The 15,789-nt window shown below is 53.3% G+C and overlaps 2 protein-coding genes across 8 annotated transcripts in view; one reads left to right on the top strand and one right to left on the bottom strand.

Annotated features, from left to right (window-relative positions):
- Window positions 1–7,318, top strand: part of STK24 (serine/threonine kinase 24) — a gene marked incomplete at both ends in the record, with an annotated part of 98,181 nt that extends 90,863 nt beyond the window's left edge. For all 3 annotated transcript variants that reach the window (XM_080688780.1, XM_080688779.1, XM_080688778.1), the window contains 4 exons: window positions 1,319–1,442; window positions 2,791–2,859; window positions 4,155–4,291; window positions 7,282–7,318. In XM_080688780.1, the coding sequence (XP_080544906.1) occupies window positions 1,319–1,442; window positions 2,791–2,859; window positions 4,155–4,291; window positions 7,282–7,318 (367 nt within the window). The remainder of the gene's footprint in view (window positions 1–1,318; window positions 1,443–2,790; window positions 2,860–4,154; window positions 4,292–7,281) is intronic.
- Window positions 7,319–12,189: 4,871 nt separating this feature from the next.
- FARP1 (FERM, ARH/RhoGEF and pleckstrin domain protein 1) overlaps window positions 12,190–15,789 on the bottom strand; it is a gene marked incomplete at both ends in the record, with an annotated part of 238,806 nt that continues 235,206 nt past the window's right edge. For all 5 annotated transcript variants that reach the window (XM_080690176.1, XM_080690177.1, XM_080690179.1 and 2 more), the window contains 3 exons: window positions 12,190–12,271; window positions 13,917–14,068; window positions 14,500–14,607. In XM_080690176.1, coding sequence (XP_080546302.1) covers window positions 12,190–12,271; window positions 13,917–14,068; window positions 14,500–14,607 — 342 coding nt within the window. The remainder of the gene's footprint in view (window positions 12,272–13,916; window positions 14,069–14,499; window positions 14,608–15,789) is intronic.

Raw genomic sequence — 15,789 nt, 5'->3', positions numbered from 1 at the left:
GACTGTGTTTGGACACCAGACTTGGGGGTCAGGTTCCTGTCCTGAACACCAACCCCAGAAAGAAGCCAGTGTTGACCTGCAGCGCAGACCCCGGGCCAAGCCAGTGGGGTGAGAACTTTGGGTTCTCAAGGTCCCTAGGTGATCATGCTTTTTTTTTTTTTTTTTTTTTTTTTTGTGGTACTGGGGTTCCTGGAAGCCTTTCTACTACCTCCAGGCTACACTCCCAGACCTGTTTTTATTTGGAAACAGGGTCTCTTAAGCCAGCAAGGCTGGCTTCAAACCTGCACGATCCTCCTGCCTCCGCCTCCCAAGTGCAGGGATTACAAGCATGCGCCACCACGCCTGGTGCCACAGTCCAGAGCACTGACTTTGGAGGTTCTAGAGGGCGGTGCTCTGAGTTTAGGGTGGTAGCAACAGCACACAAGCTGAAGCGTGGAGGGGTTTTGAGAGCCAGATGGTAGCGATGAGTTTGGGTACAGTAGGGCTGGCAGTCCAGGCTTTGGCAGCTGGTGGGTGATGCCATGGTGGGGCGTGGGAAGCCAAGTTAGGTGCAGACCGCATTGAGTTTGAGCTGCTTTCCAGGGTCCCCGAGAGTGAAGCTTAAACTGGCATCTGGGTGTGCCACTCGGATGAGATAGGGAGGCAGGTGATGCAGACTTGGGGACGCTGCTGTGTGGATGGCCACTGGAGCCTGAGAATGAGCAGTGTCACGTGGAGTGTTCACTGTGGAGAGGGCAGGACCTGCCCTTGGAAGCCAGCCTGGGTCAACACTGAACCTACAGGTGAAGTAGCCCAGGTGTGGCCCAGTGCGGGAGGAGACAAGGCACAGCAGGCTACAGCATCGGGGCTGATGGGGACCTTGGGGCCCCTGGCGCTCAGGTGGAAGCTGGCCAAGATTGAACAGGAGTCCCTGCAGTGTGGAGATGGGCGTTGGTGGCAGCACATGGGGCCGGAGGGGGCTGACAGGTGGAGGCCGTGAGCATGAAGTCCATCACAAGCCCTGCTGGCGTCAGGGCGTGGCGGGGTGGAGGGTGGAAAGAGCGCATGCGTCAGCACTGGCAAGGCCGAGGTGGGCAGGGAGGGACTGCTCCCCAGGAGAGGAGCAGCCACTGCCCTCCGGGGCGGAGGAGGAGGTTCAGGAACCACGCCTAGTCTCTCATGTAGGGGCACATGATTTTGGAAAACCCAGGGGGACTGGACAGGAATGTGGCGGGTGGGGGAGAGGGAGGCTGGAGATAAGCTGTGGGGTGCGGTGTGGCTTGCTGTCACAGAGGGCCACGCATGTTGACTGACCGGCGGGGTCTCTGTATGTATCAAGGGAGACAGACGGCCAGGCATCTGGAGGCAGCGATTCTGGGGACTGGATCTTCACAATCCGAGAGAAGGACCCCAAGAATCTCGAGAATGGAGCTCTTCAGCCCTCAGATTTGGAAAGAAATAAGGTACCTGAGCTCCAGCTCGAAGGCTGTTGCCTGCCAGCAGCACTTTTGGTAGCTTCTGTGGAAAGCTGGCCCCGGGAGTGGGCTGACCTTGAGGAGCTTGTGATGGCCCGCCCGCAGGGAATGGGCAAGTCAGTCGGGAGCTCTAGTTTGTCTGGTTGTTTGGGGATCTGGGCCTAAGGACCAGGTCACTGCCATGCCCTGACTGGGCACTGGGTACTGCCCTGTCCACCCTGGGCCACACCCGGACTCTGACCCTTGGCCAGTGTGAGATGACGTCGTGGTTCTGTGGAACTGTGTTGGAGTTACGTGTGTGTGTGTGTGTGTGTAACTGGGAATTAAACCCAGGGGCATTCTACCTCCAAGCTAAATCCCTAACCCTGTTTTTTTATTCGGGGTCTCATTAAGTTTGGATGGTCTCACTAAGTAGCTGAGCCTGGCCACGAACCTGGGATCTTCCTGTCTTAGCCTCCCAAGTACTAGAATTACAAGCGTGAGCCACTACACCCAGCTTGGAGTTACTTTTTATATACCATAGTTTTACTCAGGACTTATGAATGTATTGCTTTTTTAGTACTTACCTAAAACTTAAATTTGATTGCTTTTATTGTAAATTTGTGTGAAGCTTTAGTTTTAGTCTTTTTAAAGTGCAAAGGGTCCCTTTTCTCACTCTACAAAGGTTTCTCCTTTGTCTGGAGTCCCTCTGAGGAAAGACAAAGACTTGAAGAGGAAAACACTTAAATGAAAATGATGTGTGAACACAAATTTATCAATGCCCATCCGTGTCATGCACAGGAGAATGGGGAGGGAATGGGGAGGGTGGACGAGTGCTGTGTGTGTGGATGCCTCCGTCATCTGTCTCCCTGAACTGCATCATAGTGTGAGTACAATCAACAAAAATGCTCTGAGCCATCCAAAGCATAGGTAAATAAAGTGCAAGGGAGGCGTTCTCTTGGGCAGCGTGGACTGTGTCCCTTCCCTGGTCCCACAGGCTGCTCTCAGAGGCAGGCAGGTGTTGAGGCTACTAAGGGGTAGTAGGCGCCCCCGGCCACTTGTGAAGCCGGCCCCGGAACTGCCCCAGGAGCCCCACTCCTGCCGCCACATCCCTTTCCACGTGCGATCCAGAAACTGGGGTCCTGGTTGGATGCGTTTTGCCTGTGACTGCAAATTAAACTTCGCAGCCCAGTGAAAGACAGTAAGATGGTCTGCTCAGACATTACGGGGAAGGAGGCATTTCCTTAGGGCGAGGTTCTGTGAGCGCCCTGCTTGGGTGGGCCAGCTCTGCAGTGTGCTGGATGTTTACCAGTGTGCATGTTACCTATTTCTTAAGACCTTTCTTTTCTTCCTCGAGATGAAGGACATCCCAAAGAGGCCTTTCTCTCAGTGTTTATCGACAATTATTTCTCCTCTATTTGCAGAGGTAAGATACCTGGCTGGCTTTCGGGGGGGAGGGGGTTTGGCCGGTACAAGTTGGGGGCATTATTACAGCTGGCGCAGCAGGCTCGGCAGGTCTGCGGGCTCCCCAGCTCCCCCACCGCCTCTTCCTGCGGCCCTGGGCGGCATCTCCTATTGAGTGCCCCTGGAGAGCCTGCCATGTTGGCCTTGAGCGCTCCAGCCCTAGGCCCTGGGTTCACAGGGTGACGCACCATTTCAGTTGTAGCTTTTCTCAGTCCAGTCTTGGCTTCAGACAAATCAGCGACAGTATAAGAAGTAGACTTTTACTCCTAAGGAGGTAGTGCCAGGGTCACCTTACGGTAATGGCAGAGCCAGCCTGTGCCCGGGGTGAGCCGTGCAGGACCTGGCCCATCGCAGCCCGTTTCAGTTGTCCCTGGCTGACACAGCCCGTCACCCCACGCATTCTGCTTGAGTGCTGATCCTGGCTCCTGCCGGGCAGCAACCCCACTGGTACAGGCCTCAGGTCTGTGGAGGAGGGATATCAATATTTGGGAGGCTGAGACAAGAAGATCTCAGGTTTGAGACTAGCCTCAGAAAATTTGCAAGGCCCTGTTTCTAAATAAAAAATAGAAAGGGCTGGTGGTGTAGCTCAGAGGTAGTATGTTCTGGTCCCAACCTCCATTACGAGAGGCGGGGGGGGGGGTGGCTAAAATGGAGCTGACCTCCAGTAGAAAGTGCTAAGCCTAGATGGCTCAGGCCGCAGCCGCTGTGTGAAGCCAGAGGAATTTCTGGTAGGCTGTGAAACTGTTTTTCGGGGACAAAGTTATGATTGCAATAGAAAAAAATGGGACACACCCGCCGTGTGCCTTTTCTGATTTGGAGAAGGCACGCGGCGGGCTCTCTGTTCTGGCCTAGAAAGGTCACAGTTTTGTTTTTTTGTGTGTGTGGTACTGGGGGTTGAACCCAGTGGTATTCTCCCTTCGAGCCACACCCCCAGCACCATTTAATTCCTTATTTGGAAACAGGGTCTTGTTCGGTTGATGAGAGTCTCACTATTGCTGAGGCTGTCCTTGAACCTGCATTCACCCGGTCTTAGCCTTCTGAGTACAGGGATTACAGGCGTGCACCACCACGCCCGATGAGAGGTCACGGTTTTGGACCAGCCATTGCCCACTCTGCATGCTGTCCTCAGAACTCTTTGATGGGGGCCCCGGGAGACCCCCCACCCCCAACTCCATGGCCAGAGTAGCATCAGGGTCCTGGAGTGGGGGCTGCCTGGGTCGGTGTCCTGTGTCACACCACCCCTCCTGTGTGTTTCAGCTGAAGGAGAAGAGCCAGGCTTGCGGGGGGAACCTGGGCTCCATAGAAGAGCTGCGAGGGGCCATCTACCTGGCAGAAGAGGCCTGCCCCGGCATCTCCGACACCATGGTGGCCCAGCTGGTACAGCGGCTACAGAGGTGAGCGCGGTCCTGGGGCACTGTGGAGGCCGTGGAGGAGAGCCGCTGTGGCTGGGCTTCTCGGGCTGGTAGGGCCTGACCCTGTTGCCTCCTGGGCCGCAGGCTGGAGTTCTGAGTTATGTAAACCAGTAAGAACAAGTGGTGTGATTCTGGAAGCTACTGGAAAGGACCCAGAACTTTGTGCATACAGAGGGTGATTTTAAATGTGGGCTCTTAATTACGCAGCCTGTGCATTAGCCTCACAAGCCAGAGAACGATACCCCTTAGCCAAGTTTGCTCAGCTGGCCCCTGGGCTTTAGGCTCTGGAACCCACTGTCCCCTCAGGGTGCTCAGCTTGGGGACCCGGGGAAAGGTGTGGGTGTGTTGTTTCCTCAGGGGGCTCCCTGCAGCTTCGTCACTTGTACACTAGGATGAGGAGTAAGGGGAGGCCCCCAGCTCGTCTGGGGAGTATCCCTGTGAAGGATACTCCGCCACTTTTCCCCATGAGGAGGTTTGTGGGCCCGCTGCTCTGGAGCCACGCCCTGCCCCTTTCCCCCTTTCCTCCCCCTCTTCTCCACACCTTTTTTGCTGCCTGAGTCCCGGGCGTCATCGCTCTGGCCCTCGCCTTCAGTGTCCAGGCTGCTGCCCCACCCAGAGCACGGCCGGGCCTCCGTGGTAACGTGTGCGTTCCAGGTCTCTTCTGGATGGCCTCTTGACAGGGAGCACCCAGAGGAGCTGGGGCACATGGGGCACGTTGGCCATTTGCTGGTGATGGCCGACGGGGCTGCCCACACTGCCTGTGAGGAGCCTGCCTGGAGCACCCGGAGAGAGCAGAGCCCGGCCCCTCGGTTCCACTCCCCGAGCTCACTCAGACCCTGGTGAACGCCACTGGGGCTTCTTAACGCTCAGAATAGAAAATAAGAGCTGTACTCGGCTGCCTTCAGTGTTGAGGCAGTTGGAGGAGGCGCCAGTCTCTGTGGATGATCTCTCCCTGTGTGTCCCCCTTGCGTCCAAAGGCAATAGAACAGACGACAGAAGTAAAGGAAAATGGGATTTAAAAAGCCACCCATGTGCCCACCCCAACACAGATGTTTTGATTTTTCCCACTTGGTATCATTTCACACCTTCTTCATGAAAAAGATCCTCATTATAAAGCAAATAGAATTAAACCCAGAAGCAGGGGGTATTTGTTAGCAATGTGCCTTTTGCTTGTGTGACATCACATTGGGGCTAACATTTTCCTTTTATGTGACATCAGCCTGTCCCATGACTTAGTCACTTACAGTTCTCAAAATTTGAGTGTTAGGATCTCCAGTTGATGTGTGCTTTTAAGAAGATCTTACTGAGCTGGGCGTGGTGGTGCACGCTTGTAATCCCAGCATTCTGGAGGCTGAGACAGGAGGATCACTGTTCACAGACAGCCTCAGCTACTTAGTGAGGCCCTTTGCAACTTAGTGAGACCCTGTTTCAAAATAAAGAATAAAAAATAGGACAGGGGGTGTAGCTCAGAAGTCGAATGCCCCTGGGTTCCATCCCCAGAAGATCTTACTGTGCCTTGGGGGAGAGAGCGGGGAGTTTTCAATGCCTTAAAAGAAGGACTCTGAGCTGGCAAGTTTCAGGAGTCTCCTAAATAGTCCTTGGCTGTGTCCTGACCCTGACAGAATCTTGGCCTCGAGGGGATCCCACCTCACTGTCGCCTGGGATGTTACAGAAAGTTGTAAAGTTGTTCAACTTTCTTACATACTGGCATAGTGTTTTTTTCCCCCCTGCTTTTTCGTGGTACTGGAGATTGTACCCAAGGGCATTCTACCTCTGAGCTACACCTCCAGCCCTATTTTAATTTTCATTTTGGAACAGGGTCTACGTTGCCGAAGGTCTTGCTCAGTTGCTGATGCTGTCCTCTAGCCCATGATCCTTTTGTCTGAGCCTCCCAAGTACTGGGCTTACAGCTATGCGGCACCATGCACAGCTAATTTACAGTGTTCGCACAACTTTCTTTCTGTAGAATTTATATAAAACTTGTATATGTAGCCGGGCATGCTGGCGCACACGTGTAATCTCAGCATTTGGGAGGCTGAGACAGGAGGATTGCAGTTCAAAGCCAGCCTCAACTACTACTTATTGAGGCCCTTGGTAACTCAGACCCTGTTTCAAAATAAAGAATAAAGAGCTGGGCATGGTGGTGCACACTTGTAATCCCAGCATTTGGGAGGCTGAGACCAGAGGATCATGGTTCAAGGACAGCTTCAGCTACTTAGTGAGTCCTTTTGCAACCTAGTGAGACCTGATTTCAAAATAAAGAATAAAAAATAGGGATATGGGGGTGTAGCTTGGAGGTAGAAGGACCCTGGGTTCCATCTCCCGTACCGAAGGAAAAAAACCCAACCACTTGTATATATAAAGTATGCATACTTACATATTCTCTTGTGTTTATCTTTCATATTGTTTAAATATAGATAATAGCAGTTTTCATTTCTCTAGTTCTCAGTTTGAGTAATTTGCTTAACCATTTTTCTACTTGATCATCATGGTTGTTTCCCAACTGTTCTAATTTTTAAAAGTCCCAAGAGGCACCTTTGTGCGTGTACGTAGCTCTTCCCCTGGACGGCTTGTGAAGCTGTCTAGTAAGGGGATCCCTTGGGCCACATCAGGGCCCGAAGTGGTTTCCTGCACTTGCACTCCCAGCTGCCACGGGGAAGTGGACGTCCCGGGCTCAGTGTGTCGTTGGGTATTTGTATTTTCAAGCATTGATCCTGAGTATCACTGCTGTTAGTCACAGATCTCTAGGGGACCTGAACCGTTTCCCTTCTTGCTCTGCACGGTGACGTTTGTGTGTCAGAACCATGATTTTCTTATACACAGTAGACTTATTAACTCACGGATCCTTGCTCCACTAATTTTATGACTTTTCCGCAGATGACTAAGATTTGGATTATTGTTTGAGTTTCTGCACAGGAGCTGGAGAAATGACCTTTACTAACTTCTATTTCTTCCTTTTGTTTTTCCCTTAGATATTCTTTAAGTGGTGGAGGAACTTCGTCCCACTGAAATTCCTTTGGCATTCGGGGTTTTGTTTTTCTTCTTTTCTTCTTCATCCTCCTCCTTTTTAAAAGTCAACGAGAGCCTTTGCTGACTCTGCTGAAGAGGCGCCACGGAGGGGCCTCCCCCCAAGCCGGCGCCTTCCGGGACACTTGGCCTCACTGCGCCACAGCCAGATGAAGTCTCTCCGATGGGGTGGGAAGGGTCAGCTCCTTCAAGTGATTATTTTATTTTTTTATTGTTTTTAATTTTAGCCATAGTGCACATATTCAAGGAAAAGTATCGTTAAAAGCAAAAACCCTGAAATGTATATTTGGGATTATGATAAACCAACTAAAGACATGAAACCTCAGGTATCCTGCTTTAAGTTGATAACTCCCCCTGGGAGATGGAGAATCGCTCTGGTGGACCGGTGTACAGATTTGTATATAGTGTCATTTTTACAGAAACCCTTTTGGCGTGCATAAGGAATCACTGTGTACAAATTGGCCAAGTGCTTCTGTAGATAATGTCTGTGGAGTAAATATTTGACAGGCCATAACTTGAGTCTATTGCCTTGCCTTTATTACATGTAAATTTTGAATTATGTGACCAGTGATTTGGGTTTTATTTTGTACTTGCAGGGTTTGCCATTAATAATAATCAATGTCCCTCTATGGAACACTCCTATTTGTACCTCAACAAATGCAAATTTTCCTCTCATTTGCCCTGCCCCCCTTTTGGTACACTTAGAAGTTGATTTCCTTTTTCATTGATGGTACTATTTCTTAGTGTTTTAAATTGGAACATACCTTGCCTCATGAAGCTTTAAATTATTAAGTTTCTCCCAGATGAAGCGCTCTCGTCTGACCTGAAATCCTGCCACTGCTGGGCTGCGCCACGTCCCGTCCTCCCCACACCACTTTCTGTTGCGCCTCGTAGTGGATCTCCATATCATCCTCCCACCTGGAAGTGTCTGAACGCTTACACGAATAAATTTTATAACACTTATCTTGCACACTTCTTGAAGCATGACTCTGCAGCAGAGCCGATGGGGCACCTGCTCTGTGTCCGTGTGGTTGTGTAGTGTGTGGCCGGTGTGTGTGTTTGGTGCGATGTCCCGGAAGACTCTGTGGGAAAGTGCCCAGATGTCAAAATGCTCAATTGTCCAGGTCAGCTCCCTATGCAACTTGTGTGATTGGTCACGAGAAGATGTGGTTGGATACTACAGATTTGTGAAATTGCTATACCTCTTGCCAGGGACCTTAATGGGTGGTGGTAGTTGTCTTAAAGGAGCCCATGTCTGCCAGTGTGTCTTTTCCTTGGCTCGCTACAGGGCATTGCTTGGCCAGGTGGGAAACCTCTGGATTCCTGGGATGGGAAAAGGTTCTTGTATCAATTCTTAGCTGTTTTATATAAGTGGCTGTAGCATTCTTGAGTATTTGTCGATGCTAATTATCTTTTGTTGGCGTAATGGTTCTTGATGATTAAGACAATGGATTTCTTTTGGAAGCAAGGAAGTTATGGGTGAAGTTGGGGGTGTCAGCCCAGCCGTCTACTGGGACGGGTCCTGGATGGCTGGGGGGAGAGGGCGGGCCTGAGCTAGGGGAGTGTGAGTCTGGGGTGATTTGTGAGCAGTCTAATTTTTAGACTATGAAATACTTGATCAGAAGTGGATTTGGGTTTGGAAATCTAATTTCTATAGAGTACACATCTTGCTTGGAGGAAATAGATCTGAATTGCTTCTTCTTATTGTACGTGGTGTCTAGAGCAAGAGTGTTACCTCAAACAGTGAAACTTGAGAATATGTTGTGTTTCTAGAGTGTTCTGCATTGGAGCAGTATGTGTTTCTGTGTATGAGGCATAAGCCAAAGGTTAGTTTTGTCCCTTACTGGAGAATCACTCAGAGCGATGAATCCCTGTTCTCTGGGATGTGCTACCTGTTTTATTTTAAAAGCAGCAGTGCTGATAGCAGCTTTCCTAATAGAGAGAGCGCTTTAACTTTACAGAGACAGTGACAACATGACTTTTGATATTGAAACCAGTCTTGTTTCCCACAGTGCTGGGGATGGAACCCAGGGCTTCATGCGTGCTAGACCTTGAGCTCTGCTCCGGAGCCCGTCTTTGAAGTCCCCTCTCCTACAGCCTTGGAAGCCAGTTTTAAGAACTAGTGACTGATCAAGACGCGAGGTGGACTGGCTCTCATTTGAATTGGTATGAGTGGCTCATTGGTTCTCTGCAGTCACTAGACTATGCACAGCTCCATCTCCTGGTTAAAAAAAAAAAGCAAGTGATTCTTTTAGAGTTCAGTGGCAGCTTCTTGGGAGAGATGCGGTTTGACCTGGGCATACGGCCTCTTCCGGGTTGTTGCTTTGGAGACACAAAATCAACTGAGATGTTTCTGAGGCCATCTTACTTAGCCCAGCAGGCAGGCATTGTTGCCTGCTTTCAGTCCTTCAGGAACAGAGGGCCCCAGTTGGGACCTGCCCCCACAATGCAAGCGGTCTCCAGCCAGAGCTGTGCACTCACCTTGGAGGACTTGCCGGCGCCGGGATGCCTCGAAGCCCCTGTGGCCGCTCGGTGTGGACCGAATCGCCGCAGTGTGGGGCAGTGGTACAGGGCTCGTGGTGGCGGCCGAGTACTGACCGCCCAGCTGTGCTTGTCCTCTGAAATACCCTGTGCCCCGCTGGCCGTATCCAGCGAGTGGGCCAGCAGGGTGGGGCGGGAGGCCTTGGGCTCTTGGAACCGCGTGCCTCCGGCCTCCCAAGCTGATGGCTTTGATCTTGAGTTGCTCTTTGTGATATGTCTGGTTTGGCCCTTTGTGTAGCATTTCTAACTTTCCTTTGACAAAACATGTGGTCACTTTATAAGCATTTTTATATTTCCTTCCTTAAATAAAAACACTGCTTCTGTATTTAAGCTACAAAATATGGCATCGCAGGCGGAGGGTGCGTTTGCGGGCACTCGAGCTGTGTCATGCAAGGGTCAATAAAGCTCTCAGCAAACGACTCCTGTCGTCCTGTGTCTGTGTAGAGCGCCTCTCCCTGTTGTTTGCACTAAGTTTTCCTTGGAGGCCACAGAGGGAGCACCACAGGTGGGAACCACAGAATTTAGTGGCTCAGAAAGCATCGCTAATATCAGGTATCTTCTTGGGGAGATGTTTTCCCACGCCGCTCCTCCTCGGCTGCTGTGAGTGGGGTTCCGGGGTGTGCCCTGCCTGCTGTGGAGGAGCTGTGGGAGGCAGACCTGCCCGGACTTCTCCCTCTCCTCTGTTCTGTGCTCCGCCCATCAGTTAGAACGTTCTGTCCCCCAATAATAAGCCGAGCCGTGTCTGTCTCCCCGAGTCCTTTTCCCTCCCCATATCCACCCTGTGCACTTCCTTGGGGTGGTGCTGCCAGCCCAGGACCCCATCCCTGACGTGCGTGTGCACACGCGTGCACACACACAAATAAAAGGCAGAGACAAGGTAGGTTGTTTTGCCTTAAAACTTCAATATGCTGGATTGTGGCGTGAGGTATTTTTATTCCCTTTTGTTAGTACTTAAAACCATCTGGCACATATTGTAAGGCAAAGGATTGACACGTCTCAGGCTCCTGGTCCGCTTGTAAATCCTGGACACCAGCCGCAGCTCTGTCATGCCAGCCTGTCGGTTTCTCGGGTGAGTGGGCTGCCCCCGCAGGGACACCGGGAGAGGGCTCTGCGGAGCAGGCCGACCTGTGTCAGAAGGGACTCGAGAACTCTAAGGGAATGGCGGCCACCTGGTCACCGCAGGGAACAGCCAGTGTCCCCCACACATGGGCAGTTGCTGGAAATGAGACCCCTGGTGCCGCGGGACTGTCCAGGAGGCGCAGGTCATACTGCCGATACCCCATGCCCAGGGAATGAGTATAAAAAGAGGAAAGACTGTTGTTTGAAGACAGGCACAATAGATACTACTAGAGGACGCGCAGTTTCAAACCACGGCGGCAGGAGGAGATGGGTCTAACCACGGGGGCTGGGACTACGTACCATTACCAGACAGGCCCCTGCATCCACGGAGCTCACACAACACCCAGAACGTAACAGCACAAATGGCCCTGCTCAGTGACAAACACGTTCTCATGCTCGTGACACCGCAGAACACCACAGCCTAAGAGCCCTCCCCCCCATTGTGTGCACCAGTCACGGCACAGCGACAGCCCGGGCGTGGCGCTGGAGTTCTGCAGAACCGAAAACGCGCGCGCCCCCGTCTGCGCGTGGCCATCAAGTCAATGGGTCGGTCAGCTTCTGCCAAGAAGTCGGTCTGCTGGCCAGTGTCTCGCTGGGGTGCGAGGGCCTCGGCAGGACGGAGTGTACGGCGGTTGCTTATATTAGTCGAGGAAAGTGAGTCCTATGAACTTCCTATTGTTATAAAAGTAGAAAGATTGGAAAAAACGAAATCTGAAAATGATCTCATTTGCTTAGGACTGCGCCATGTGTATTGCGAACACTGGAAAATCTTTTTTTTTTTTTTTTTTTTAAACAGCAGCCCACAGATAAAAGTCCTTTTCCAAGAAAAAGAAGAGCACTTTCCCTGTCTTCGGCTGAACGGCTGATGTGCAGGGTGCAGCCGTGGGGGACAGATGTCATTTGGCACTCTGTTAACGACAGGGTCGCAATACTGGCACAAGCTCGGGGTCAGCCCCCGGGAGAATGATAGGTGCAAGGCCCCAGGCCTAGCGGCGGGGGGCTGTCCGGTCCAAAGAGAGATGAGTGGAGAAGATAGGGTTAGGAAACACATCTGTGGAGGGAGGTGGGCGGGAGTTGCTGTAAAACCACGTTTCTTTGCTCAGACAGGTGAGTTTCACCAGGCTTCATTAGTGGATGAAGCGTCTTCCAGGAGAGCAGCCGTGGCTGGGGCGGGCGGCCGGTGTGCCCAGCCGTCAGTACACGTGAGCGTCTTTGTGACTCAAGCTGTGGGCCCGAGGGGCCGAGCTGGTGGCACTTCGGATCACCTCCATCCACCTGAAACCAGAGAGTGACATAACTACCTGGGCCACTTCCTGGGTGCCCAGCCCTGACTAGTCCCACACAGCTGTGGAGTGCTCGGCCTTCATTATTTGCAAAGACAGCGTGATGGAAAACCACCTCTTAGGGAGTCAGAAGGGTTTTGTGAATGGACCTCGGGGCAGAGGGCTCCCTGGGGAGCGCCCTTGGAGTCAGCCTGGGCACTCTGTGTGGGCAGCCAGCAGTGCGCTCGTCCCGTTAGGGTGAGCTGGCTTGAGCAGCATGGGGGAGCTCTTTCTCCTCCTCCTCCGGGACAGTGGCGGGGACACGCGCTCGGCGGGGCTCTCTTCTACACACTTCGTATCTGCTGTCAACCTGTGGTCTTCAACTGAGACCGATGTCTGTGGAGGACATTTAGCAAGACGTGCAGACATCTTTGGTTGTCACAGCTGAAGCTGAAGGGGCGGAGGCCGGGGATTCTGGTAAGTTCGTGTGACACCCAGGACCCCCTCCCCCGCCCCACATTACCTGGTCCAAAATGTCAATGGTGCAGAGACCAGAGCCTGGGGTAGGACCTGGCTTTGCCCCTGTGGGAGACATCTTCAGAATACCGCTGCTTCGGCCCCGCCCCAGCACTACTGTGGGTCCCACGTTCACACGCAGACTCAATCCCAGCTCTCCAGACCCAGATAGAGTCTGAGAATTACAGTCCTCTGGGCTTGTTTTACAAGCAACATTGCTTAGGAACTGTTGGGTGTCATGGCGTTTTAAAACCTGGCTTTAAAACACTATCTCCACGCAGTGAGGGATCGCGCATAGCTCATGACTGGCTCTTTGACTCAAATCCCTATGGGTTCAGCACCCACAATGGAACAGTTGCCATCCCATCTGGCTGCACGGCCAGGAGAGAAGCTGCTCCTCAGATGGGGACGAGCCTGTGTGGCCCTGATTGGCAGCTGCTGCCCTGCCCTGGTGATAGTAACAAGGATGCTGGGAGATGCGATTCCCAGACTCAGTTTCCACCTGAAGGAGAGTTTCAGGGACAGCCATAGCTCCTACCCAGCGGCGTCACCTCATGGCCCAGCTCCATCGTACTGAAGAGTGACCCCGAGACAACTAAGCTTTCTCCATCCCCGCGTGCCCTCTGACCTCAGTTACAGTGCTGGCTCCATCGTACTGATGAGTGACCCTGAGACAACTAAGTTCTTTCTCCATCCCCGTGTGCCCTCTGACCTCAGTTACAGTGCTGGCTGGGCCCTCTATCTGAGGACACCCCGCAGCCAGGCTGAAGAACCCCCAAGGTTAGGTTTGGGCTTTGGTGGGTGAAGTGCCATCTCCCTGGGTGTAGACAGGCGGAGCCTGGCCGTCCCCGGGCTCGCTCTCCTGTGGCACAGGAGCAGTGCACACAAGTTTGAGATTTAAAAGTGCCCCGTTGGCATGAGCAGACTACAGCGTAGGCACTGATGTTACTGCCCAGGGGAGACGGCATGCTGGCGGCAGGCAGAGGGACCCATTCCTGCCAACCACGGGAGCAGCGGGCAGAGAGCAAGCGCCCAGGCCCACAGGAGAGCCCGCATCCCCTCGCTCACCTGGGAGAAGCCCTGGTTGCAGGAAGGGAGCGGCCCTTCCTGCACGTGTCCTGTGCGCAGGAGGGGACACTTACCTTTCAAACGTGTATTCACTCTCAGCCCTGAAGTAGTACACGTGGGACTTGAAGTGCAGCTTGAACACGTAGTCCTTGTGGATGTTCTCAGACTCCGAGGGAATGGTGAGCGAGTATCCGAGCAGAGGCAGGCTGGCGAGGGGGTGATTGTCCTGCAATGGGCACAGCGGTAGCTTGGGAGCGGTGGCCTCCGAAGCTGGGCCTGGCCACACCCCTCACCCAGAAGCCACTGGGGGCCCCACAGCTCTCCCCCCCAGGGCCTGGGGTCCAGGGCCAGGAGCAGCTGGGGTTGGCCAGGATGCTATGGTCTATCTCGTGAGCCCAGGCCAGCATACCTGCCGTCAGGTCACCCCCTTCCCTTGTCCAAGCAGCAGCCAGGTGGCCCTTCTCAAGACTGGTCATCAGCAAATGGATGGGGGCCCCTGACAGGCCTGTGGCTCAGCCACCAGGCTGGAGGGCAAAGTCCTGTTGGGTGAGGCTGCCTGCCCCTGAGGGAGCCTGGGTGCTTCCGGGCCCCGCCACTCTGTCCCGTGGCCTCTACCCCCACGGTCTCAGGGTCACCTGCCGTGTGCAAGGCACGTACTTGGTGCGACTTGTAGAAGAACAGGCAGAAGTTGGTGAACACCACCCACAGCTTCTGCCACCCGTTGCTGTTTTTGAATTTCCTCAGCAGGTTCCCAGACAGCTGGTTCTGAAAGACAAGTGGGCCGGTCAGGGACCCAGGCGCCCACGGGTCACAGGTCCCAGCTGGGCTCTGTGGTGGTCACTGCAGAGCCCTGGTTCTGAGCACAGGCTGAGGTGCCTCCCCACTTAGGCACGAGGCCCCCGCCCCTGCCTGTCGCAGAAGCCCTTGGGCTGTGAGCTTGGTTTGACGGGTTCTTGCCACCTGTTATGGGTTAAAATGTGTCCTCCTGATAGACTAAGGGCCTCGACTGCGCCGCCTTAGAATGAGACTCTACTTAACATGAGGTCCTACTGGGTAAGGTGCGCCCTCGCTCACAGTACGTCGTGTCCTTCTAACAAGAGGAGAGAAACGGATACCCAGGAGGCACTGGCACACGGGTGGAGTTCGTAGCAGAGTGTGCAGAGTGTGCAAGTCCCCCCACGGCCAGCTGGAGAGTCAAGGAAGGCCCCCAGCTTCTGGGAGCTTGGACTACACACTTGATTGGGGACTTATGGCCTCCAGAATGGTGAGGAAACACATTTCTGTTCTAAGCTTCCCTAGGCGCCAGGCGTGGTGGCGCACGCTTGTAATCCCGCGCTTGGGAGGCTGCGACAGGAGGATCACACAGGTTTGAAGCCAGCCTCAGCTACTGAGTGAGTCTCTCTGCAACTTAGTGAGACCCTGTTTCCAAAAAAAGTATAAAATGGGTCTGGGAGTATAGCCTGGAGGTAGAAAAGCCCCTGGGTTCCACCCCCAGTACCACAAAATAATAGTAATAATAATAATAATAAGCCTCCGTAGGGCACAGTCCACCTGGCTCCAGGGGAAGGCCAGGGAGTCCCTCCCAGCGGCTCCTGAGCGCCACCTGGTGCCGACTCTGACTTGCAGCAGGATGTCCGCCCCGCCCTTCAGCCAGGCACCAGCATTAGGGCCTCACCCAGTCCATAGCTCTTCTGGTCACTTGAGGGCTATGGTGTGGGAAGGTTTGGGGGGTCGGTCCCCAACCTGAGGCGGCGGCCACTGTAGAGCATCATGGGACAGGCAGCTCTGAGGGAGCATGAGGACCAATGTCCCTTTGCCAAAGCGACAAAATAAATAAAAAGGCCAGGGGTGTCATAGGGGTGTCATAGGGGTAGAATGGCCCTGGGTTCAATCCCCAGTACCAAACACACGCACACCAAGAAACCCACAACCTACGGTAGTGGGCTG

The sequence above is a fragment of the Muscardinus avellanarius genome (genome assembly GCF_963383645.1).
Source record: "Muscardinus avellanarius genome assembly, chromosome: 2".
NCBI classification, from domain to species: domain Eukaryota; kingdom Metazoa; phylum Chordata; class Mammalia; order Rodentia; family Gliridae; genus Muscardinus; species Muscardinus avellanarius.
This window is presented reverse-complemented; position numbering and strand designations above follow the sequence as displayed.